General features: G+C 43.5%; 1 protein-coding gene across 1 annotated transcript in view; it reads right to left on the bottom strand.

Annotated features, from left to right (window-relative positions):
* Positions 1-26,236, bottom strand: part of ptprz1a (protein tyrosine phosphatase receptor type Z1a) — a 104,418-nt gene that overhangs the window by 23,523 nt on the left and 54,659 nt on the right. Inside the window, 15 exon segments of the mRNA XM_054746521.2 lie at positions 382-476; positions 479-527; positions 958-1,093; positions 1,173-1,336; positions 5,648-5,782; positions 5,969-6,103; positions 6,293-6,375; positions 9,543-9,639; positions 10,199-10,219; positions 10,630-10,715; positions 13,651-13,727; positions 17,845-17,983; positions 21,756-23,228; positions 23,331-23,850; positions 23,938-23,978. Coding sequence (XP_054602496.2) covers positions 382-476; positions 479-527; positions 958-1,093; positions 1,173-1,336; positions 5,648-5,782; positions 5,969-6,103; positions 6,293-6,375; positions 9,543-9,639; positions 10,199-10,219; positions 10,630-10,715; positions 13,651-13,727; positions 17,845-17,983; positions 21,756-23,228; positions 23,331-23,850; positions 23,938-23,978 — 3,251 coding nt within the window.

Genomic DNA, 26,236 nt, shown 5'->3' with positions numbered 1-26,236 from the left:
GATCATTAGGGCACTCAAACTCCTCCACCACGATAAGGTGACGGTTCAAGGAGGAAAGCTGAGTCCATAAATGATGTCATATATGTGGATACTGGATCTTTTTTCAGGCTTCCCGCAATTTGAATTTTTAGGAAACCCGCATCTTGATTTTGGGTTTAAAAATGCATTGTAATTACCGCGTTAGTGACAACTGAACAGAGTAAATATTACCATTTTCTTTCCCTGTAATGCCTTACATTACCACATTACAGCAAAAAGCAGTGCATTACAGTAATTAATTACTTTTGTACCGCGTTACTCCCAACACTGTTCATCTGTTTGATTAGTTGCTGGTTATAGGCTCTTATCCTTGAGGTTTAGACTCATCACTGAGCTCCTTACCTTGAACTGTTTTTCCATTTGGGTCCTCCCAGCAGGTCCTGGAGTCAGAAGTTCCTCCACATACTTGTGGAGATGATCTGCCGTCACCTTTGTTCACCAGATAAGATGGCTTCCACCAATGCATCGTGAATAAAAACATACTGCGCCTGTAGAATCAATAAGGCTGTGATGCACACCAATTATTATTTATTTACACAAGTACAAAAACATTATTTTTGTGTGCAGTGAGTATCTTTAGGAGCTATAGATGTTTGAACATATGAAAAGGTGATGGACCAATTTAGTGTAATTCCAGCTGCAAATGTGCATCTTTTCTTGCAATTTTGTGTCTCCAACTAGTCACAAACAGTGACAAATCAATGAGTTACTGGAGAAAAATAAATGACATTTTCACAAACAGGGAAATTTGCAGAAGTAGAAAAAGCCCCCCCCCCCCCCCCCCCCCACACACACACACACACACACACACACACACACACACACACACACTGTTGACACCTCTGGGCCTGTGCATTATTTTGAAAAAGCCCACAGTAGCTGGCCGAGTTAAAAAGACCGACGTGTCTGTGCTCTAACCTCTGTCTGGACCAGGTCTTTCCTCTGAGTACGGATGTGTTTGAGGAACCCTGTGATGTTCACGGTGCCTTCATCCTTCATCTGCTTCAGCATGCTGTCCAGGACGATGTATGTGCCAGTCTGGCCAACTCCAGCACTGCACAGAACCACAGAAAAACAACGATTCCTAGATGTTCTCCACTGAGGGTGGTGATGGTGGTGAAAACTCATGTGACCTGCAGTGGACCACCAGTGGCCCCATGCCGTCAGTCCTGGCCTGTGATGAATTCCATATAAAGTTCAGCAGAGGCAGAGAATACTCTGGGACCCCCATGTCTGGCCACTGGGTGTAATGGTATTGTGTTACAGCCCGCTCACTGCCCCGCCCCTTCTGGGAGCCCTGAGGAAGAACAAAATCAAGGAAGTTACTAACAAAAGGGACCCACATTTCTCATCATGTGCAGCTGCTTGCTGCACGTTGATCAATTAACATTATCTAAAAAGGATGGGCAGACACAGAAACTTCCTCAAAAACACTTGAGATGCTGGCAAGCAGGTGAAGGTTTCAGTTCTCTAGAGCAGGTGTCACCAACTCCAGTCCTCGAGGGCTAACACTCTGCTGGTTTTCTGTTTCCTGCACTACCACACTTGAATGGAGAAATTTAATCATCTCCTTGCACGTTTAACTCTGCACAGGCCTGTTAATTACTCATTCATTACAATCAGATGTGTGGGAGCAAAGAAACTGCTAACATGTGCACGACGGTAGGCCAGAGTTGGTGACCGCTGATCTAGAGGATGGTGGTCCTAGGCGGTTCAAACTATGGAAACCAGACATCTTCATCTTCTTGAGGTTTCATTGCTTCTCCAAGCAGCTTTATAGACTGAAAAGTTGTTGATGAAAAGTGTTTTAAACTGCTGTGAAATTTTGGGACCCTCCAGTTCCGCAGACAAGGAGGAACACTGAAGTTGTACATGAGAACAAATCACTTCAGTTCAGTCTATCCATCAGCGCTGGTTAGTAAGCCTCAGCACGAGCAGTTACACATCGTGTTGATTTCAGGTCTAGATTCACGCAAATGTTTGCAGAAAAGTCATTTAACTAATAATATAATCAGTTGCTCTAGATCATAAAATGCTCAGATTAGGCCCAGATAAAGAGACAAGCAGATTGTATTTAATCTTTTACATCTAAAAATCCCCTGATCTGTGTTGCCTGAGTACTAACGTAGTCCCTCTGGTAGTAACAACCACTTCACATGGCTCATAACTACTTTTGTCTTTCAGTTTAAACTTCACCAGGTCTAGCGTTCCTGTCATGTGACTAGCTAATAAGTGGTTCGCTTAAAAAAAACAATTTAACAGGTTTCCGTATTAGAGTGGCTGGAGTGCGTATGATCACTGGTTGTATTATAGATGCTCTATCCTGACTACTCTTATTGAGGGATTCATGTTTTTTTTGTCAACGCTCCAGCGGATTGGAACAAATTATCTGCTCATTTAAGGTTCATTACATGTTTTCGTCAGCTTTGAACTTCAGTGTATGAACATGCAATGCTCACTTGCAGCATGACCCGTTCTACTGTGCTGTGGTTTATCGTCCACCTGGTTGAAACGGTTCTTTCCTTCAGGAGTTAGGTGACTTTCTATCCTCAACTGTGAAGCTGTCCAGACTGGTGATTGTTGGTAATTTTAACATTCATTTTGATGACCCCTCGGACCATTTTGCATGAGCTTCTCCAGCCTTATGGGCTCTTTCAGCTTTACCCAGCATGTTTCTGGCTCCAAACACACCAGGGGGCACACTCTAGACCGTGTTTTTACCCTGAGTCTAAATGCTGACAGTGTTTGTCCCGAGGACGTATATATTTCAGATCACCATTGCATTTTCTTTAACTTGTCAGTTTCTGCGTCCCCACTTCCTGCTCGCTGTATGGTTAGTTCTCGTTTTCTTAATGAGAGCACAGCTAGCAATTTTTCTGCTGCTTTTAATCCACCCTGTTCTTCTGATAACGACCCAGAGTCCTTAACTTCTCAGTTTAAAAAGCACTGCCTCTCCATTCTGGACAATATCTGTCCTGTCAGAACCAGATCAGTTCCTGCAGTGAACCCCACTCCCTGGTTTAATGACAGCCTTCGCAGCCTAAAGTGTCAATGCAGAAAAATTGAGCGCTTGTGGAAGAAAACCCATCTCCACATCTATCTGCTGCACCTAAAGGATCTTCTGACATCCTTTAACTCTGCAGTCAGAGACGCGAGGGTTTCCTATTTTTCCAACCTGGTGTCCCAGAGCAAAATGAACCCCAAGGTGCTGTTTAACACCATCAGCAGCATCGTGTCTCCTGCCTCTCCTACAGCCTCCATCCACTCTGTTACAGACTGTGAGAACTTTCTGTCTTTCTTTGTGGACAAAGTCAATAAGGTCAGATCTAGCATCTCTCCTTCAGCCTCATCGCTGCCTCTCCCGACTCCAACCAGGCCCATCATCCTAGATAGCTTTGCTCCTGTTTCTTTGCCTGAGTTAACCAAACTAGTTAACTCTATGAAGACCTCTGCATGCCCCCTCGACATCTTTCCCTCATCTTTGTTTAAAAGTGCTTTTCAGTCCATCGGTCCCAGCGTGCTCTCTATAGTTAATGCTTCTCTGGTTTCTGGTCAGGTCCCTGCTTACTTTAAGAACGCTGTAATCCACCCGCTTCTTAACCCTTTGATGCATGAATTATGAAATCTTCAACCATGATTTTTTTAACAATTTGTCATTTGTCTTTAGGTGTGAATTAAACAAATTTCAACAAATATTTTTTGTAAAATTTTATAATTTACAAATTATTTATTACATGTCCACCTCAGTGGACAGCATACATTCTGAACATGACATAAGCTGGCTTGACTCACTGAAGTCCAAATGGAGGGGGCTCAAATGCAATAAAGTCTCCAACAGCTGTGCTTAATAGCAAAAACAAATAAATAACAATTTTGAGTACCTGTCCACTGTAGTGACCATTATGCACCAAAGGGTTAAAAAGCCGAGTCTTGACCCCTCTCTCCATAGCAGCTTCAGACCCATCTCTAAACTTCCATTCACCTCCAAGATCTTGGAAAAGGTTGTGGCTAAACAACTCACAGCTGCTGTTGATGAACATAACATCTATGATAGCTTCCAGTCAGGTTTTCGCAGAGCTCATTCTACTGAAACAGCTCTTCTTAGGGTCTCTAATGACCTTCTGACTCACAGTGATGCAGGGGACTGTTCTGTTCTGGTCCTGCTGGACCTGACTGCAGCCGTTGACACTGTTGACCATTACTTGCTACTGGAGAGGCTGAGAGACTGGGTAGGCCAATCCGGATCTGCTCTGGAGTGGTTCTCCTCTTATATGTCTGAGCGTTTGTTTTCTGTGGCCGTCTCCAAGTTTAGGTCCTCCACCACCTCTCTTACCCATGGTGTCCCACAAGGTTCTGTGTTGGGGCCTCTGCTCTTCCTCCTCTATCTGCTTCCTCTTCAGCACATACTGAGCTCCTTTAAAGGAATCTCCTACCATCTTTATGCAGATGACATCCAACTGTACATCTCCTTTAAGCCCCATGAGATGTCTAAGCTGCAGCTGTTACACACCTGCTTAGACTCTATCAAAACCTGGATGGTGGGAGCTTTCTACAGCTGAATGAAGATAAGACCTAGATCTTCATCTGTGCCCCAGACAAGCTGGTTCCCAAAGTCAGAGACTCTCTTGGTCAGCTTGCTTCCCACACCAAACCTTCTGTCAGGAATCTTGGCATGACCTTTGACCCAGCTCTCACCCTGGATTCTCATGTCAGTTCTCTTGTTCGCTCTTCCTTCTTCCATCTCAGGAACATTGCTAAGCTGAGTCCCATTCTGTCCCGCTGTGAACTTGAGACAGTTCTCCACACCTTCATCTCCTCACGCTTAGACTACTGTAACTCTCTTTTCACGTGTCTGAGCAGAACCTCCCTGAACCGTCTACAGGTGGTTCAGAATGCCTGTGCTCGGCTTCTGACCAAGTCCTCCAAACACACCCACATCACCCCGCTTCTCCTCCAGCTTCACTGGCTGCCAATCAACTTCAGGGTTCATTTCAAGATCCTGGTTCTGGTCTATAGGGCCTTACATGGACAAGCACTATCTTACATTGGTGATCTTCTTAGTCCCTACACCCCCAGCAGGTCCCTGAGGTCCAGTGACCAAAGCCTACTGGTTGTGCAGCACCAGGCTAAAGACCAAAGGTGACAGATCATTTGCTGCTGTGACCCCCAGACTCTGGACCTCTCTCCCCCTGAGCCTGAGATCAGTGGACTCAGTGGTCTCCTTTAAAAAGCAGCTGAAGACTCACTTGTTCAAGCTTTGTCACCCTGTCCTTATTCTGCTCTTTCTATTAATTCTGCCTTTCCCAATATCCACTGATGCCTCCTTCTTATTTTCTCTTTCATCAATTTTTTTAGCACAATTTTTTATTTTTCATATTTTTATATGTTAAAATAATTTTTAAAACTTTATTTTTTGTAAAGTGCCTCATAATTTACATATTGAGAGGCTTTATATAAAATATCGTTATCAACAAATATGCAAAGTCTCACAGTTCAGTGCAACAGTGTGATGTGGGGAAATGTCCATCAGGTTAGTGCCCTCAAACCACATTTATGCAATAGCTGTAGATAAAACCAGCATGACAGAAGGATACTAACAGCAACTGACCTTTTTGCTGCTGATCTTTGTCACAGTGAAGGTTCTCTGAGTGTAGTAGGCGAGGACTTTGGTGCTCTTCACTGACACCAGGAAGCTGCCGTACACCTCCTGCACCTCCACTGGCCAGTACTGATCACACTTTCTCTGAGGGGAACACGCATCACAGATCAGATTCAAAATGACAACTCTGCTTCCTCCAGAACACGTAAACTGGTGAATTTGATGTGAAAACACAAGAACAAAAACACTCCCTCTGCTTAAAATAGACCTTATAGAAAGAACACCACAGCATTAAATAGTCTGTGCTCCATCAGACATCTGAGCGCTCACCCGCCCATTCTCCACCAGGTTGGTGATCATGACAACGACACTGACATTCTGTTCCCAAATCATCCTCCAGAAGTCCTCGATGCTGGACCTCAGGGGCCCCTGAGTGGCGATGTACGACCGAGGCCTCTTAAAACCCTGGGAGACAAAAAGAGCTGCTTCAGTCCGGGGGAGGCTGGACCTCTGATGGATTACTGAGTGTTGTCCTGAGTTCTGGTCATCCTGAAGGAGCTCATATGCATCAAAAGCTATTTGATTCATGTTTTATTTATTTAGCTACCCAAAAGCAGGCCTCAAGGTCACGTCTAGGTTACAACAGCCTCTTACATCCACATAATTAGCGTTGATGTAATCGCCCGTCTTCACGTCTTTGAAGGCCTGTGATGAAAGTCGAACGCGGCTGTGGTCAACTGAGGAAGAGAAAATGAGAACAGACCAACATGAGACCAGGCTGCTCTGAATGCCTAACAGATTCTCCACAGGCATGATCTGACCAAAGCAATGTTCTCTAGGACCTTCAGTGTGTTCTAGCTCTGGAAGAGGATCAACAGCACCTCAGCTAGGAGGGTGGAACCTAAACGACGGAACCTTTCAGAGGCGGTGACAGCGAGCTACCATTTCAGATTTATTCTTGGTATTTTAGGGTTACTAAACCGGGAGCAACACAACAGCTGAGGACACATCATGACATCATGCAGACGTCTCGTTATCCTAATTTAGACCTAAAGTAAGCTGCGCTGGGCTGAGTGTTGTCCTGTAACTTCATGTGAAAGTGTGTTAATCTCCAGCACTAACTGAAGTTGTTCCAATCCCAGGGTGTTTTTCTGGTTTACAACAAAACGATTCTTCTGTTGTCAAAAGGTAAAGTTAAAATCCCACAAGTTGTCACACGGATGTGTTAAATTAGCTCTCCGTATTTGACCAATCCCCTGGCAGCGGTGAGCTGCAGACGCAGTCAGAGAAAACCAAGCGATCAGATATGGATGCCAGCCCTGTTCAGGTAAAAGAAATCCACAAATAAGTTACATAAACTTTATTTTTGAATAGTTTAAATAATTATAAGACACATTTGAATAATCTAGCTAATTTTAGAACATTATCTCACTGTAGAATAATCCAGATTATGTTTCCTTTATAAAACAATATAGTACATTTTTATAACAACAGATTACTGTAGAGTATTTTTGAAAGATATTGAACAATAGATACCATCACTGACCAAACATACCTGTAAATTATTAGAATATTTTAGAATATAGTATATTTGAGGATCTGCCTCAGTGTCCTCTTCCTCCTCTTCATCAGTACTGACGGGGAGATTGGCTGGCACAATAAATGTCCTCTTCCGTTTTTCAAAGAAATTTTAGTTTAAAACTGCAAAATATTCTCATTATTGTAATTGTATTATTACTCTTGCCATGATTACAAAGATTATGTCTAAAAACAACAGATTTGACCTAAAAATATACATAATTTATTTTACTTGTATGATCAAATACGGCAACTTTTATATTCACATACACTACCGGTCAAAAGTTTTAGAACACCCCAAATTTTCCAGTTTTTTATTGGAAATGATGCAGTTTAATGTCACATTGCACTCTGAAATGAAACCATGGTACAAATAAGCAATTGGACTTAAAAAGAAATCATGAATTCAATTAATAAACCAAAATGTGTTCTAAACTTTTGACTCAAAGTAGCCACCTTTGGCAGATACAACAGCTGAGCACACTCGTGGCATTCTTTCTACTACAGAAATCAAATGTTCTTCAGAAAGTTCTTCCATATCTGTTGCAGAAGTTCCCATAAAGGTGTGGCACTTTGCTTTGCTTTCACTCTTCTGTCCAGTTCATCCCAAACCTGCTCGATGGGGTTTAAGTCTGGAGACTGTGCTGACCACTCCATGTTTTCAAGCTTACCATCTTGTTCTTTTTCCCTGAGGTAGTTCTGCCATAGCTTGGACTTATGTTTGGGGTCATTATCTTGCTGTGGGATGAACCCCTAACCAACTAGGTGCATACCAGAGGGTACTGCATCACACTGGAGAATGCTGTGGTAGCTGCCTTGGTTCAGGGTGCCTCTCACTCTGTACAAGTCACCAACCCTGGATCCAGCAAAACAGCCCCAGACCATCACACTTCCTCCTCCATGTTTGACAGTTGATGCAACAAACTGTGGAATCGTCCTTTCACCTACTCAATGGTGTACAAAAATCCTGCATGATGAACCGAAGATTTCAAATTTGGATACATCAGTACATAATACCTTCTTCCAGTCTTCAGTCGTCCAATGGCAGTGTTTCATGGCCCAGGCAAGCCTCTTTCTCTTATTCTGATGTCTTAGCAGTGGCTTTTTTGCTGCAACTCGTCCTGTTAAACCTGCAGCTCAAAGTCTTCACAGTTGAAACTGAGACTTGCTTACTACGGCCACTATTAAGCTGTGCTTGAAGCTGCTGTCCTGTGAGCCGCCTATCACTCAAGCTGCTAACTCTCAGAAACTTGTCTGATGCAGTTGTGGCTTTGGGTCTGCCAGACCTCTTCCTGTCAGAGTTTGCCCCAGAGTTCCTTTAGATGGTGAAGGAAACTGTACTCACTGACACCTTGACTTTCTTTGTAATTTCTCTGTAGGAAAGATCTACATTTTTAAGTGTTATGATGGTCTGTCTCTCTTCCATTGTTCATTGCCTTTTTCTCACCATTTTTGTAGCAACACACTATTATCTGCAGTATCATACTGTTCAACTGATGCTCGTGATCGTACTACAGTATGTTCCAACACTGCTTTTATGCAGACAGAGGGGGTTTTAAGTACTTTAGAAAAGTTGGAGCACCTGTGGGAATTAGCAGCACCAGCTTTCAAGGCCTGATCAACCTCCATTGCTGCAGGACAGCTGTGTTGCCTGAAAAAGGCCTTTTTGTATAATTCTGAAAGGTGCATTATTTTTCAGTTTTGAGTAAACTTACCTTTTTTTTGAACCTCTGGCAGTTCACCAGTTAAACTTTGTACCATTTCAAGGTAGTCATTGGACTTGAATGACTTAAACTGCAATAAATAACTGGAAAATTGGGGCGTTCAAAAACTATTGACTATTGGTGTATAATTTCACCAACTTCATTATGTTTAATATTACAACACATACATCCTTATTTAGCTCAACTAGTCAGCCTTGTGATGTGAGAGTGTCCTTAAACCTAGCATCATTAGTTTTAGAGATCTGACCGTAAACATGAGAGGAGACCGAGCTGCAGGACGGCACTTTTCCCGTTTTTCAGACACACCAGTGTTTGGTGCATCACAGCTCTGCGCTGACACTTTGATGCCCTTAATGGATGTATGACATCACTCCTACATCACTGGATAGAATGAAAATGTTGGTGGTCTAGGACTGAAACTAGAATAGCGATTATATTTTGAGCTGAAGCAGTTGGGTTCATTTACACAGCTGTTTGGATTACGTTATTTTAAACTGGTTCTGTTTCTGGACGTTCCTTCTGAGAGTGTAAACGTGTTCCAAGCAGTCTAAAGGCTAGAACATCTCTAGATGACTACAGCCATGACACAGATGGGTACTCACAGGCCAGGATGTTGCTGTATCTGTTCTTGGTCTTGTTATCAGGATGTCTGGAGCTGTCCGTAGTCAGCTCCATGTCCACGGTGCATGAATGCACCTCCTGAAAACAAAACCATACAGCTAATTATAAATTAAACCATGAGCTGAAACTACAGAAAGAGCAAGTTTCTAAGGAACTCCTTTAATCCCATTTGGGGTTTTATTTTTTGTGGTTGATGCTGGAGGTCACTCTAACGCAGCCATGCATTTTAGACATGAACACACACCTTTGGGGGTGCTGGGGACATACCAGCAGAGGTAAGGCACAGCTGGGTTTACCTGATGTAAATAAGCTCGCTGTTCCACACTGGAATTCATTATTGTTTGTTTTTTGCAACAGATGTTAGACACGGTCCACGAGCCTTAGGCTTGACTTGTTTGGGCCAAATGGTCCTAAACAATTAAATTCCTCTTTATTACTTCATTGCTCCATGAAATTGGTACTGTTATCTAAGAGCAGCAACATAGAAACATGATTAAGGTGTCATGTAAAGATGCAAAAACAGAAACACAAATAAGCAAATTCAGAGTCCAGTCCAGAGTTTTCTTATTTTCTACCATCAGTCACAACCACAGCTACATTTACTGAGAGAGGTGTAAGCCCTCGGGATGACACTTACCTTGTAACTCTCCTTTAGCGTCTAAAGACAAAGACGAGAAAGCAGCAGGCAGCAAGCATGTTACCATGGAAACAGACAAAGAAACAATACAATAACTCCACAGACAACTGAAAACAACTCACACAAAGTGACCCAAACCTAAATGAACGTATTAATGTTACATCTCAGCAAAAACAGAGAAAACCAATGGTGACAAACCACAACAAGAAGCAACAGTTTCAGTTTGTAAACAGAATTGTTCCATTTTCATAGACAGCAGGTCCAGGAGGCAAACCCAGTGTGAGAAGTTTCCAACTCCAGGGGAATCCCAGACGTACGTGTGTGTGTGTGTGTGTGTGTGTGTGTGTGTGTGTGTGTGTGTGTGTGTGTGTGTGTGTGTGTGTGTGTGTGTGTGTGTGGTGGTGGTGGTGGTGGGGGGGGGGTCCTCATACCTCAAATTCTCGCTGGAAGCCCTGGGTGCTGTGCAGCTCAGCGACGTGTTTGACGAAATCCTTCAAAGAAAAAGCCGTTTCCTCATCTGGAAGATTGAAACACAGATTACAGAAAAGTGGATCGTAGCAGGATCCTCCAAGGCAGAGAAGAAGAAAACTAAAGGTAACATTCCTTTAAACTACAACAGATCTGTGATACACACATGCTGAAGGTCTTTGCACAAAATCACTCTCACACAGATGTTCACACACAGACCACTCACTACAGAAGTCTTCAGTAAAATAAAAACCTGTTACTCTTGATGCCATTGAGAGTATTTATAATCATCCATGTAGAGGTAAATATACATTCTGCTATTTTGTCTGTGGGAGCTTAAATTCTGACTCGCTCAATGTTTCTTTTTCAGCAAATCTGTTTTCCTGAAAGATAATTTCTTTGTGCTAGTTTGTCCATGTGTAACTGAGGAGGACCACAGAGAGAACAGTGAGTCGGAATGTGGATGACTGAGGTAAAAATGGCTGAATCCTACTCAGTGGTTTTGCATCATTTTCCACCAGATTTCACACTCATCCTTAAGTTGTCTCACATTGCTCATCAGACGCGGTGGTTCCACAGATGAATAGACCACACAAGGCCATTCTGATGCATCAAGCACACTGATGGTTTAGTTCGTAACGAGAGTTGTGAATGCACCATCCAACATTTGGATGAATTTGTGATCAGCCACTTTGAGCAAAGATAAAGTTCAGACTTTTGTCTTTTTTGATGGTGGCAATCATATTCGTAATGCTGGCACATCCTTGGCCGTAAGTTTATGGATTTGACTTCTCTGTCTGTGTAACCGGATTATCCCACACTCAGCCTCTCAGACTTCCCAGCATGGAAGGGAAACCTTTTATTTTATGGACACTGAGACCCAGAACACCGTCTACATCTCCATCCGACAGATCTAATTAACTTCATCGATTGATCCACTGTGTGGACTGAACCATTTTACACTCACAGGAATCTAAATACTGTAAAACACACAATTCACCCAAACAAATACAAAATGATTTAAAATATTACTAACATGTACAACTCACCCCACATTCAAAATGACCAGAAATCAGAAATAGAATGATTATGAATAACTAGCACCCTCTCCCCCTACTCATACTTCACTCTCCAACTGAAACTGATAAATAACTCGCTGGGACCCAGAACACGATTTGACTCACTCACAACACCGAAACCCAGAACTCATTACCGTTTTGCCAATTAATTAACTGAGCTTATGATAATAGGACACCTGGCATCTGTTTCTGTCTCACACTGCAGGTGAACACTGGTATGACCCCAACAGAACAACACAATCCATGGAAATGGTTGTGCGCTGTCCTTGGTGCTGAAACTGGAGCGCCTATCCTAAAGGCATGTCTGCATTGTTGTTTAGTTTTAAAGCTCAACATGGTGTGCTATAGAGTTTAGGAGTTGACATCATCATGCAATGTGTTATGGGAGTGCTGCACCATTTTTAATGTCCACTAAAGACAATAACAAACTGAACAACGGCTTAAAGGCAGCTCATAAGAATAAGGACGATATTAAAACAGAATCAAAGAAACAATACCCAGAAAAATATTGAGTGTCTGATAAATGTGAACAATAAGTAGAAGTAAGTCTCAGCAATGGAGCAGAGACCCTGGAGAACTACTGCCGTTCGTCCTATGGGCTACTTCTGTACAGAAAACTGCTTTTCTCTTCTCTGTTTATGAAGAAAATGAAAATGATTGTGTGTGTGTGTGTGTGTGTGTGTGTGTGTGTGTGTGTGTGTGTCTTTGTCTGCCTGCTCTGTCTTCTCGATCCCCAGTGAGTCGTGGTGGATGGCTGCTTATACTGAGCCAGGATTCTCTGGAGGTTTCTTCCTGTTAAAAGGGAGTTTTCCTCTCCACTGTCGCTGCATGCTTGCTTAGTATGAGGATTGCTGTATAGTCACTGACACTAGTCAGTGACTTGATGCAATTTGCTGGGTTCCTTATATAGGAAACATTATTTCTGATTGGCTTAATGAACTGTGAATTGGAATGTTTATTATGTGAAGTGCCTTGAGACGACTCTTGTCGTGATTTGGCGCTATATAAATAAACTTGAATTGAATTGAATTGAAGAAAATGCACAAAACCACCTGGAAATGTAAGCTAACTTCACCCGGTCTGAAGAGGAAATCAGTGACACACACACACACACACACACACACACACACACACACACACACACACACACACACACACACACATACACACACACACACACACACACACACACACACACACACACACACACACACACACACACACACACACACACACACACACACACACACACACACACACATACACACCACCTGTTTATGCTGGAGGAGCAGCAGCTCTACTCTGAGCATCTCCAGGATATTGGAGCTCCTTGCTTTGAACATACCAATCAGGGGATAGATGGGAGTGGCCAGCAATAGTTTGTTCCCTTAAAGTGACGCAACCCTGAAGTGCTGAAAGGTTCTGAAAATGTCAAGAATTAAACTGTGAAAATCACTTTACGTCCAAGTGATATTAGAGTAAAGAACTTCGTAAACATGTTTTGTATCAACCATGGAACTTTTATAACTAAAAGCTATCATAAGAACTCCCTTTTATTAGAATTTGACTACAGCCATGTTCAGAGCTTGAGAGAATACCACAAGTGTTGGTTTTAACAAAGTCTGCACCTTCAGTGTTTTAGATCTTTTTGTCAGATGTTTCTATGGTTACTGCAAGAGAATCAAAGACATTTCATAACCATGAAAGGCTCTATTGATGATCATGTAAAGTATTTTTTTTTAAAAGTCAGCATTTGCAGTTCATCACTAAACGATTTTTCTGTGGTTGGAAGAGGTTCTCTAGGAGGATGTTTAGGAACTATTCCCTGTCTAAGGTTGCAGGCCGTGTGTGTGTGTGTGTGTGTGTGTGTGTGTGTGTGTGTGTGTGTGTGTGTGCTTGTGTTACCAGCTGTGGACTGGGCAGTGATGACTCCAGCAGAGGGAACGTTGTTGATGTAAAAGTGAGCCGTCTGGAAGCACATCCTGCACACAAATTAATGTAAGGAAATAATTTAAGCAAGTTAATTCGTGTTAGTAAATGCCGAGCAGAGACAGATGTTTTCTCCACATCTGTTTATGTTTGAGCTCTGACAAACAAAAAGCCACCATGTGCTTGCCCTAAAACAAAAGACCTGCAAGGAAACAAATAAGTAGTGAATCTGAGAGGCAGAAGATGCTTTTGTTTTGATGCGGTTCGGCTGATTTAGGCAACAACATGGTAATCTTCACATAAACACAGGGGAAAGATGTTCTGCTAATCCCTGACATGTTTTTAAAAGGATGAGACTGCCGCTGATGAACCTGTGTTGTTGTGGCCAGAAATGGACATCGCAGATTATCAGCATGCCAAAAGGAGGCTGAGCTCTGAGATTACAGGCTGATATGTTCAGAGAAACACAAACATGGTCACAGTGAGGTCCACAGGTCTGTGTGTTCGGCCCACACCGAAGGAATTTTCAACAGTCAAACAGTTTTCTAGGCATGAGAGACCGCCCACGTGGCGATGAATAAACCACAGATATATGAGTTTTGCTCCTACGGTGTGTGGTGTGCCGTCACATGGCAAAAAGCACACACCACCCGATTTCACACACTACATTCTCCAGTCAGGCAGGATGTCTTGTGAGTAAATAAACATGGTGGTGAAGGAGCACGTTGCATGCTCCATCACCTTGCTTCCTGTTAAGCTAGAAGACACATGCAAGAGGCCGCATGCACGTCTGTCCTCGGAAATCCTACCAGTTCAATCCAACATGTTAGAAAGCTCAGCTTCATGATTGGAGCATTCTCAATGTGCTTCTGAGCAGACCAGAGTGTTGTTAATACACCACACACAGGAGGAATATCTGATAAGATTATCTATAGAGCTGTTAGGGGGGGAAGGGTCAAAAATCTTGATTTTCCTGCCATGGGAATGGGGCCCAAGTGGATCTTTTTGTAGAGGGCCATAATCAGAAGTGAAATGTGTGCAACAAAGTCTTCATGTTACAGTTTCTCATTATTTTGGATTCAGACTTGCTCGTGTAAATGACAACAGGTTGAGGTTATTTCTCATTCAGTTTAACATCAGAGATAGAGACATCAACAAGTCATCTCCATGGTTTTCTTCAGCTTAACACGGCATGGAGATGACTTGTTGATGCCACATGTCCCATCTCTGAAAACCAGACCAAGAGCACAATGGTTGGAAAAACATTAGCAGCCAATGGATGCAGCTGGAATGGTCACTCTCCTACATGTTTGGGCTAAATGAGCATTGTGTGTTTGCGGAGACTTAAATGGACTACGTAAAGACTCCAGACATGACCTCACGCAGCGACATCACACACACGTGGTTGTTTGTCACTTTACCACTTTTCAGATTGATCATTTTCACACCTCTTAGTTCTGTTCAGAGTAAAGAAACTTTAGCAGGTGAAGGCTGTGGGTGTTTGATTCACTAAAATAAAACCCAAAATACCAGAGCTTGGGAATTACATCTATTATATGCTGTTTCCACTTGTTTAACACAATAACATGATTCTGGCAACATGACTGGAGGTGGAAAGAGCAAAACCATGTTTGCAACAAGCCAAGTGTGTGAAATGGCACCACCTACAGCTCGTGTGAAATCAGCGGTGATGGAAACGTTGATAAAACTCCATGAATCACCTTGTTGCTGTGAAAATAGACACAGAGTCCCTTGAGTCCTGATTACTGGGTCAATAAGACAACACATTAAGATGGGTTTCCTGTCCCAGTGAAAAATGTTCTGTTGCTGTTAACAACATGCTAAAGCAGTGGCCCTTGGCATCCAAAATAATATCATCGGATTTCTTTTTAAAGCTGTGAAGGTTACCAGCAGCTCGTGTGTAGTGATCTTCCTCTGGCAGCGCTTGCGTTCAGTTGAAGAGCTACTTCAGGAACACAACTAAACATTCCATTTTTTATGGATTTTTTTATTTTTATTTTTGAAGAACAGAGTCAAGTGAAGTCTAATGAATCTGCCTGACCTCAAATGCACAGCCAGTGTCTGAACGAGCCAGAGAATGAAAAGGGACACAACAGGATTAGTGCAGGTTGGCCCTCTGCCTCTTGCCCTACAAGACACAACACGATTCCTTCTGTCCAAAATAATCCAGCAAACCCTCTGGGCACACTCCACTGAGTAGATGCTCAAATTGCGGTAGCTGAGGTACATCCATCACTGTGGATTAATGCCCCTGCTTCTCAGATTATTACCATCTTAACACAGCTCAATCCCATGCATACAACAACAAGCAGATGCAAAACAAGAAGAACAAGTAAAATCTGGGCTGGCAGAGCCGAAATGTACAGTCTTAGAAAAGCATTACCGAGCGTGCTAAACACAGCAGGACTGCATGTCTTTGATTGGATTTCTGTATTTGCACTGAGCTAAACTAAACCAGTACCAATACTGAACCAGTACTGCACCAGTATCAGCCTGTCAGAGGCTTTATGTGTTCAGCTAGGATGTCCCAACATGCAGGATTTACAGTGTAAATGATCAACATGACTCAATTTTCCTGGAGTGGCTAAAGCTGCAGAATTATTTTTAGAGTTATTTCTGTTAGTAATTAGAGTTAATTTTATTGCTAAAATATTATTTCAAACATAAATGTAATCATTACTGAAAAGCCTTCAACTTTAACTCCTTTTAAAACATTTTTAATAATCTAAAGCAAAACTTAAACGTTTTTCATTCACCAAATTTAAAACAACAAATTGCTGGTGAAAAACACAATGATAAATATGGAAAAAATAACTCTTAAAACATGAAAATAAATAGGCATGAAAGACCACACAGCTTCGGTCCTACAGTGTGTGTGTCCGGCCAAAAACCAGAACGATCATCCCGCTGTGTGTTCTCGCTGCAGTGTGAGGTCTTCACTATCACAAAGCATCCACTTGATTCAGGCTGCAGATGTTTGCTGGTTTTAATTAGAACATGCCTGATGGTGCAGCTCCTGGACTGGCTGCAACAGCGACTCGCTGCTGCCCCCTGGTGGCGAGGAGAAGCAACACACCAACCAGTACACGTCTCACCCCATTAAAATCATGACCATAATGCACCAGATTGTTAGCCTAGTGAACTAGACCAAATTCTTGCTTTGCAAAGAATGGTCTAGGCACGCTCCATTGGAACCTCAGCAGCTCCTACCAGGACTCTGGCTAGCCAATCACAGCTCTCTAGAGGGGTTTCAAACACATAAAGAGCTGTGATTGGTCCATAATGGTGGGCCAATCATAGTGCTCTATCTGCTTAGTGAACAAATCACAGAGCTTTATCGCTTTGTGGGCCAATCAGGGCACTCTATATGCCTGGTGGGTGGGATGATGCAACAGAGTGAAACAAGAGTATGTCACATTCATTGTCCAGTGGAATGTGGAGATCATTTGAAAGACAACGGTAGAACCCGCCCCACAACCAAGAGCCGTCAATGGAGCGTGGCCAGACTAAATAATACATTTATTTAGTCTGGCTTGCCAGGCTACCAGATTGTTCAAGTTCAGTAGTTTTAATTTCTGCCTGTTTAGGACATTTTAATCAGACTTACAGGTGAAACTGGAACAATTAGAATCTGGTGCAAACGTTCATTTACGTCAGAAATTCAACTTAAAAGGTGAAACTAATAAATGAAATTGACTCGTTCCATGAAAGTCCAGATAATTCAGCCTCTATTTGTTACAACTCTGATGACTGTGACTTACAGTTAAAGAAACCCCCACATTTAATTAGAATATTGTGAAAAAGTTCAATATTCTAGACCAAAAGTGTCACGCTCTAACCAGCTAATGAAGCCTGAACACCTGCAGAGGTTCCTGAGCCTTTAGATGGTCTCTCAGTCTGAGCTGGATCACTGACATAAATGGACTTGCCCCAGATTCTCATTTTTTGAGTTTCACCTGTAATGATGTAAAAATGCTCTATCGAGCTGTGAACATGACATTTAAAAGGTTCAAGTTCTTGGCTCAAGGGCACTAAACCACCCGCACATAGACTGGATTTAGAATTGTGTCTCTGCAGCTACAGCAGGTGTAAAACATCCCGCCTGATCGTCTCTTTCACGCAGAGTTAAAAGGTCACAGCAGTACTGACCTCCAGTAGACAAGAATGCCGATGAGGACCAGCAGGCCCAGCAGGGTGAAGGTGGAGATGACCGCCAGAGGAAGAACAACCTTCTTCTCTCTTTCCATGACTGAGCCGACCCTCGACTCATGGCTGCTGTTACTGGCATCTGCAGAAAGTCAATAAAGGAGGTGGAGGTGAAAAATGCATTTCACCTGACCTACAATCCCATTCCAGATGTGATCCCATCTGGAATGTGAACCCTTCCAGCCTCTCATTCATGTTTCAGCTAAACTAGATACCTTGGACTGTATTTTCTTTCAAGCAGAACGCTGCATCTGTCTACAGCTCACCTCTCTTTCAGCAGCTTCTCCTCTACTTTAGGTAAACGTCAAAAAATCACGGGCGTTTCCTCTAAAACACAACAAAATAATCTCCAACTGTCCACAAACACAGTCTGGGATTAAAACAGCTACACTACATTGTACATTAGAAAAGCAACAAAACACCAGAACAACTAGTCTAACTAACAAATCCATCATGGTTATCTCAGAGCGTGTTCCTCCAAATATATGAGATGGTCTGGATGAGCATATGTAAAACAACCAACCTCCAGGACGGCTTGGCTCGCGTGCCAACAGTTTTCACTCCTTACTTTGACAAGAGGCCATTCTCTATGTGACCTACATGTTTCCTACAAACAGATTATTTGGACGACTGTAGAAGTTATTTTTTAAATGTGTGTAAAGAGCTCAAGACGCCAGATCTACCAGCTGTTTCCCTGCAGAAGTTTCATGATGATTAAAGCCAGAGCTGATCCCTTCAGCCGTCTCTGCTATAGCAGCCATTAAAACCAGAGGTGATGGATCCGCTCGCTGCTACTGAATCACCCCAAACTACTGAAACACATGACCAGCACAAGCAAACCCAAGCCAGCTCAAACCAGAACCCTTCATCAGACCCAAAAGGACGGTGGACCTGAGCTCCAATACTGCAACACCTGAAGAGGCTGTTAATAAACCGAATACGTATTAAACGGTGAGTTTCCTGTATTTGTAAAGTTCTAACAAACTGCACATTATAATTCCTGCGCTGATCAAAGATAATATAAATAAATATAAATGTTCCCATTGATCCACTCATCTTTATGGCTTTTACTGCTTTTTAAGTTTGCGTTAAGGCTCCGTTTATGATGGGTAAGAGGCTTGTTTACATGTTGATGCATTTTATTTCTTGGTAGCACAAGAGGAATCTCAGGGGATTGCTAACACTCACAGAGACCTCAAAGCCACCTTCCAAAGGTAGGAGAGAAAGGTTTATGATTTATTTTATTATTATTTAACTGTATGACTGCTATGGTCTGTTTGATATGCATTTATGGATTCATGGACCTTCACAATGATACTTCAATTTTTAATTCATTCCAAGAAAAAAAGAAGACCTCGGGGGACATGTCTTCAAAAACAGTCCAGTGTTAGGACAGATGAGACTTTAAACAACTATGTCGCCCTCTGGTGGCCATGCTAGGTACTAATCAGCAACATTATTATTATTATTATTATTATTATTATTGTAGAGAAGATGTCCTTACATTTAATTAGAAACCACATAATGTGAAATATCACCTTAATGGATCTTTGAATAAATTTAACCAGAAGATCGGATCTTTTTATTGCAGGGATTGAGCAAACGTCGTATCAACTCCAAGAAAGAGAGAGAGATCCGATCTTCTGGTATTATTATTATTATTATCAACAACAATAATAATAATAATAATAATTTCTGACCGCCTGTATTGTTGATCACACACTGATTTGTGACTCATTTTTACAAGGCTTATTTGAAACTAACCGGTCCTGTCTCACTGCAGATGAAATACAGGAGGTAGTCATGGTAACATGACTAGGTGTGCAACAGCATCTACCAAAAGGTGGATTTTTCTAAAGTCAGATGTGTTTCTGATCACTAAAACTGTGCAAAGTTACGTTGCATCGACACCTTTTCCAGGTCATTTCTGCATGTCCATATTAGGTCACATGAAGGTGCAGACTGTGACACCAAATGTCGTCTTGTTTCTACGTCTTCTGGACGTCCACATGTGGGCTAATCCTGGTCCAAATGAGGTCTTTGTGGACATCCTTCGTCCATCACCCAGACACATTACAGTGATGTCCTTTCCAGGTCATTTCTGCACATCCAGTTTTGGTCCCCTGAAGGTGCAGACTGTGACACCAGATGACATATTTTCATTCATGTCTTCTGGACACCCTATATTGACATCTTCAGGACATCCAGATATGGGCTAATTCTGGTCCAAATTAGGTCACTGGCGACGCCGTTCGGACGTCAACCAGACACGTTGCAGTGATGTCCTTTCCACGTCATTCCTGCACGTTCAGTTTTGGTCAACTGAAGGTGCAGACTGTGGTGCTCATCAGGTCCTCCTCATATGGGCTCTTGTCAAAACAAGGTTGTTCATTCTTGTAACATTTATGCTAATTCTAGACTTTTAGATTTGCTGGAACTACAGCTAGACACAGACAGACAGACAGACAGACAGACAGACAGACAGACAGACAGACAGACAGACAGACAGACAGACAGACAGATAGACAGATAGATAGATAGATAGATAGATAGATAGATAGATAGATAGATAGATAGATAGATAGATAGATAGATAGATAGATAGATAGCCATAGATAGATTCTCTGCATATTTCAGTATATTCACATTATCATCGTGTTTTTTAAATATCATACTAATGATGGTATACAGTTTGTTTTAAAGCCAAGTAACAATATGTTGTGGAAACGACTTTCCTTGGACCATTACTAGCTGCTATCTGTAGGTCTTGGAAATGTCAAAGCTGGAACTTGAAAAAAGACGCCATCTGGTGTCACCGTCTGCACCTTCAGTGAACCAAAGAATGAAGGTGCAGGAATGACCTGAATTTGATGCCATTGTGACGTGTCTGGGTGACTTGAGAAGTATGTCCACAACCGCCTCCTTTGGACCAGCTTTAGCCCATATCTGGACATCATGGAGACATCAATACCAGAGGTCCACAAGGCGCTGATGGAAGACGTCATCTGGCGTCACAGTCTGCACCTTCAGTGGACCAAAACTGGATGTGCAGAAATGACTAGGATATGATGTCCCTATGACGTGTCTTTGAGCAGTGAGCAACAATATTTTTTGTTATATCTCGCACCTGTTGGCCATGACGTCCAACAACGTTACCCAACCCAAGGTCCACGTTTCACGTTATACTGACATCCAAGTTGGGTCATATGTAGACATCTAAATAATGGACCTGGTTTGCACGTCCAGCAGACATCTAGAATTAGACTAGACTGACGGACTCAATATAGACTTGATCTGCACGTGCATGCGACGCTGATTGCTTGGTAGGTTAAAACTGGTCACGTTTATAGAATTAAATATTTAATGTAATGAACAGAAGACCTTTGCCACACCCTTTTACTTTTTAAAGGTGAATTATTGATTGTAAAATTGAAACTATTCCAAACACGGTGAAACCTGCCCAAAACTCTTTAGCACAGCCCTTGCTGATCCTTTGACCTGTTCAGGGGTCCTAAACAGTCCTGCAGGACTCAGGCATGAGTGCTACTGAGACACCATGTGTAGAATGATTGTCATATATTAATTCAACATATTTTAAATGCACCAGATTATGATAACGTCGTAGAAGACAGATCTGATGGAGTCATCCTGAGATGTGGTGGTGCAGAACCCACGGTTAACAATCACTAACTGGTCATGAATGCTACTAAAATAATTAGGTCTGTTGGTAATGTCAGTAGTAACACTTAATCAGTTCATTGTATCTCTCAGAACATAAGGAATGAAGATAAACACAGTCAGATGTTTTCTGGGGTCTGCTGCTCCCTCACATCGGCTGTAGTTATTTTCTTTACCTGCGGCTGGCTCTTCTTCTGTCTGCTCTGAAATACTGAAGTCAGAAGATGTCTCATTGTCGTAGAGGCTCTCTCCCTGCCCTGAGCCACTTTCTTCTGCCCCACCCAGCGACCACGGGGTAGTTGATGTTACCTCAGAAAATGCTGGGGTCCCTACACCTTCTACTTCAGAGATGATGCCACTGCCACTTTCAAAATAAAATGCTGAGGAGTGCTCTTCCACATCATCTGGGCTGTGGCCAGACTCCATGGTAACTTTGGTGGCATTAGGAAGCCCACTCCCCCCAGATGCTGAGGTTTGAACCCTATCCCACTCCTGGTCTATGCTCTCCTGGAGGTCAGAGAAAAGGGTTGAGCCGGAGGTGCTGCTGGCATCTAATGCCTGGCTCTCTGGAGCAGGATCTGGTGGAAGGGCGGTGGGTGAGGAAGGGGGGAGTGTTGTTTGGGAGGTGGTGTTTGTCTCTGATGCTGACAACCCAAAGTCCTGAGCTGCAGACGCTGTGGCTGCAACAGAAATATGCAGGTCACTATTGGTGTCTGGGAGAAGCTGTGGAGAGGAGGGAGAGAACACCAAAGTAGGCGAGCTTAGAAGGTGGTCTATCCCAACACCAGAGGTTGAAAGCAGGCCCACACTAGAGTAAAGTTCTACACTTGAAGAATCCCAGGTTGAAGACGGTGGAGGACTATGAAGAGAGACATGCAACCAAGTTGAGGATGTGGATGGTTCCAGAGAACAGCCACACATGAGGTCCACATCACTAGCTAAAGAAAACCCATCACCAGTGGCCTCAGGGAGCAACACCTCTGTTGTGCCTCCAGTGGCGTACCCCGAGCCCTCAAACCCAGACGATACGGATCTGGATAAGTCTTCAGAAAAGGTGAACTCACTAGAAAAAAGGACTGGAGGCTGAGGGTTGGGGCTGGGAGAGAGGGAGGATGAGAGGGACAAATCCCAGGAAGCACCAGAAAGTTCTGTGGTGGTGCCAGAAAGGACCAGCACTGTTTGGAGGGGAGGGGTACTACTAAACACTGATGACCCAGACCACCAAACACCATCACTACCACCAAGACTGACACTCTGGTAGGTAGAGTCAATCCCCCATACAGACCGGGAGTGTGAGGAGGGGTGAGGAAAGGGAGGCAGCGTGGAGGCAGGGAGGCCAGGGACTGGAGAAGAAAAAGGGTCTTGGCTAGACAGAGGTGGAGTAGCAGCATGCTGGGAGTCCAAAGCAGAGGCAGACAACATCAGCCACTCAGAGGAAGGCTCATGCAAGCTGGTGAAGGGTACAGCACTTGGGTCCGAGGTGGCACACAGAGCAGACGAGGAGAAGGAGGAACAAGAGGGGGAGACAGAATGGAGCTCACCCTTAGACAGTGACCGTGTGGGATGCAAGAGAACATCACCCAGCGGGACCGAGGTCATCGTAGAGGGAAAAGTGGGCGTGCTGGGACTTGTGTCCTCTTTAGCTCCTCCTGAAGAGGGAGTCGGGACAGTGAGTGTTGATGTTCCAAACTCAGAATGTCCTCTGGGTCTAGTGGCGCGCATTCCATCTGCGGTGGTGGCTTTGGTCGAACCTTGTTTGGCCTGGATGAGGGATGGTGATGATGCCGTACTCATGTTTCCAGAGTTGGGCGATGCTATGATCAGGATGGCACCTGTGTCCTCTTGTGATTTTTCAGATGAGCTTGTTGAACGGACGTCTCCATGAACATTGTCTGTTTTTGTAAATAAAGAAGCAGCAGATGTTGAAACAAAGGGTTTAGTTGCTGTTGTGGTGTGAAAAATGCTGTTGATGCCAAATTCAGCAATTCCTCTGGTTTCTGTTAACACCTCCGGTGGCTGTGAGGCACGGCCGTGGAGCGATCGGTCTTTCGACCGGGTCAGTGCTTCACTAGAGTGTGTGGGTTTAAGGTGCTGAACAGGGTCGGTGGTAGAGCTCCTCTGGCTGGACTCTGTTGTAAAGGTTCTGATGGGGGGAAAGGGTAAAAACTGTGATGCGGGAGTTGTGGTCCTCTTAGCGTTGGAACTCCAGTCCAAGTTGTTGTTTATGGTCTCTTCCAGCTCATTCCAGGAGGAATCAGGTTCAAAGGTCTCCTGTTTGTAAAGGAGACGTGTTCAAACAAGCACTCATTTGCTGTGAAGATACAATTATTATTATTGGAAAAATTAAAATGATCTTACCTCTGATGCAAATTCATTTAAATCTGAATCAAGTTCACTTTCTGAAAAGAGAATCAGACGTTTTAAACATCAGTTACACATATTAACAATAAATAAATAAACAAATAAAGGATTTTTTAAAAGAGAAAAACTCAAGTGTGAGAATGTTGTTTCAAAGAAATCAGGAAAAAAGGGAAAAGAGGGAGAAGGCCATGCCGTACCAGTCAGGGAAAAGAAGACACACAATCCCATTTAATCAGGTTCTGGACTAAAACACAGCTAGCTTTTAAACTGAGGTGAATACAGTCTCACATCATATGAAAGGTCAACACCTAAAGCTGCAAGAGCAAATTTGGAAAACAAATTAGCTTAAAACGGGTCGGGTTGGTTCCCAGTGAGAGTTGGACTCCGCCAAGGCTGCCCTTTGTCACCGATTCTGTTCATAACCTTTATGGACAGGATTTCTAGGTGCAGCCAAGGTGTGGAGGGCATCCGTTTTGGCGGCCTGAGGATCAGGTCTCTGCTTTTTGCAGATGATGTGGTCCTGTTGGCTTCATCAGAACATGATCTTCAACTTTCGCTGGAGCGGTTTGCAGCCGAGTGTGAAGCAGCTGGGATGAGAATCAGCTCCTCTAAATCTGAGACCATGGTCTTGATTCGGAAAAGGGTAGAATGCCTTCTCCGGGTCAGGGATGAGGTCCTGCCCCAAGTGGAGGAGTTTAAGTATCTCGGGGTCTTGTTCACGAGTGAGGGAAAACTGGAGCGTGAGATCGATAGGTGGATTGGTGCTGCATCTGCAGTGATGCAGGCGTTGTACCGGCCTGTCGTGGTGAAGAGGGAGCTGAGTCAGAAGGCGAAGCTCTCGATTTACTGGTCGATCTACGTTCCTACCCTCACCTATGGTCATGAGCTTTGGGTAGTGACCAAAAGAACGAGATCACGGATACAAGCGGCCGAAATGAGTTTTCTCCGAAGAATGTCTGGGCTCTCCCTTAGAGACAGGGTGAGAAGCTCGGTCATCCGGGAGGGGCTTGGAGTAGACCCGCTGCTCCTCCACATCGAGCGGAGCCAGTTGAGGTGGCTCAGGCATCTGGTTAGGATGCTTACTGGATGCCTTCCTGGTGAGGTTTTCCAGGCACGTCCAAAACCTCCACCAATAACACCTTTTGGACCGAAACCAACCATTGGACCTTCTGGTTGTTGGTCTCACCGGACTGCTGCACTTCCCTGGGTTCTCCACTTCTCAGAAACTCACTCACCCCCTGGGAGTTCTAACCGAGCCAATCAGCGCTGAGTAGCGTATGTCACACACCACAACTCTGAGTTTTTCTCAAACATGGCGACTGAACCGGAGTTCGCTGCGGCTCTTTCCTCTGTTCTAAATGACTTGAACACGTCTTTAAAACCACCACAAGTAGAAGCGCTAAAAGCCTTTTTTCTAAAAGATGTTTGAGCCGTTGCCAGACGTCTTTCTTTAGTACAGCTAAAAAACTACAGTGTCACGCGGTACAGTCTGCATTTCCGTCTTTTTTCTGATTGGTTACTTTTGAGCTGCCTAGTCCCGCCCCTCGTGTGCCTCTCTGCCTGTGAGTTACCAGACTCTTTGTCTGTGCAGAATTAAACAGAGGACGAGTCTGGCAGGCCAGGCTAGGGGGGAGTGTTCTGTGATCGTGTTTGCGTTGTTCCGCAGGTTTGTTACTGCAGCGTTAACCCTTTGCTTGTGTTTCAATAAATGTTGTAATTTATGAGCATTTTTTCCTCTAGAATATGTTGTTTCTTACTCCACAGCTGCCGTTCAGACACAAAACTCATTTGTATAATTTTCATAAGTTTGAGGTGTTTTTTAAAACCTTGTACCACACACACATGCACGCAGCCGCGGAAGTCTTGGGGGCAGGAGAGGCAGGAGGCCCCATTAATGTCTTTTTTCATGCCTGAGCTCTCAACAAGCCTCCAGTCACTGGGCGGTAGCAATGCTTGAACTAATCTACAGGCTCAACGCAGCTTATAAAGTCAGCCACAACATTGGGCCGAGCTGCTGGAGGAAAATGGAGACACCACAGCAAGCGATGGTGGCTGGCAGAAAGAGAAGAGGAAGTATGACGAGGACAACCACTGATTTATCGTGATGGCGGTTGGAAATGTAGCGGCTGGTGAAGAAAACACAAAAATGTTTATTTTTCCAAGCGGGGACAATACAGAAATAGTTGAGAGCCACCAGAGTTATTGCCACCAGCCCATTGGTTGACCTTCAACAACTAAATAGGAAGTCAAATGCAACCAGACTGGTTCCCCAAAAGGAGGGGCCAGCTGTGTGGAT

The sequence above is a fragment of the Nothobranchius furzeri genome, chromosome 14 (genome assembly GCF_043380555.1).
Source record: "Nothobranchius furzeri strain GRZ-AD chromosome 14, NfurGRZ-RIMD1, whole genome shotgun sequence".
Lineage (NCBI taxonomy): Eukaryota > Metazoa > Chordata > Actinopteri > Cyprinodontiformes > Nothobranchiidae > Nothobranchius > Nothobranchius furzeri.
The sequence above is the reverse complement of the archived record's forward strand: the minus strand, read 5'-3'. Positions and strand labels throughout refer to the sequence as shown.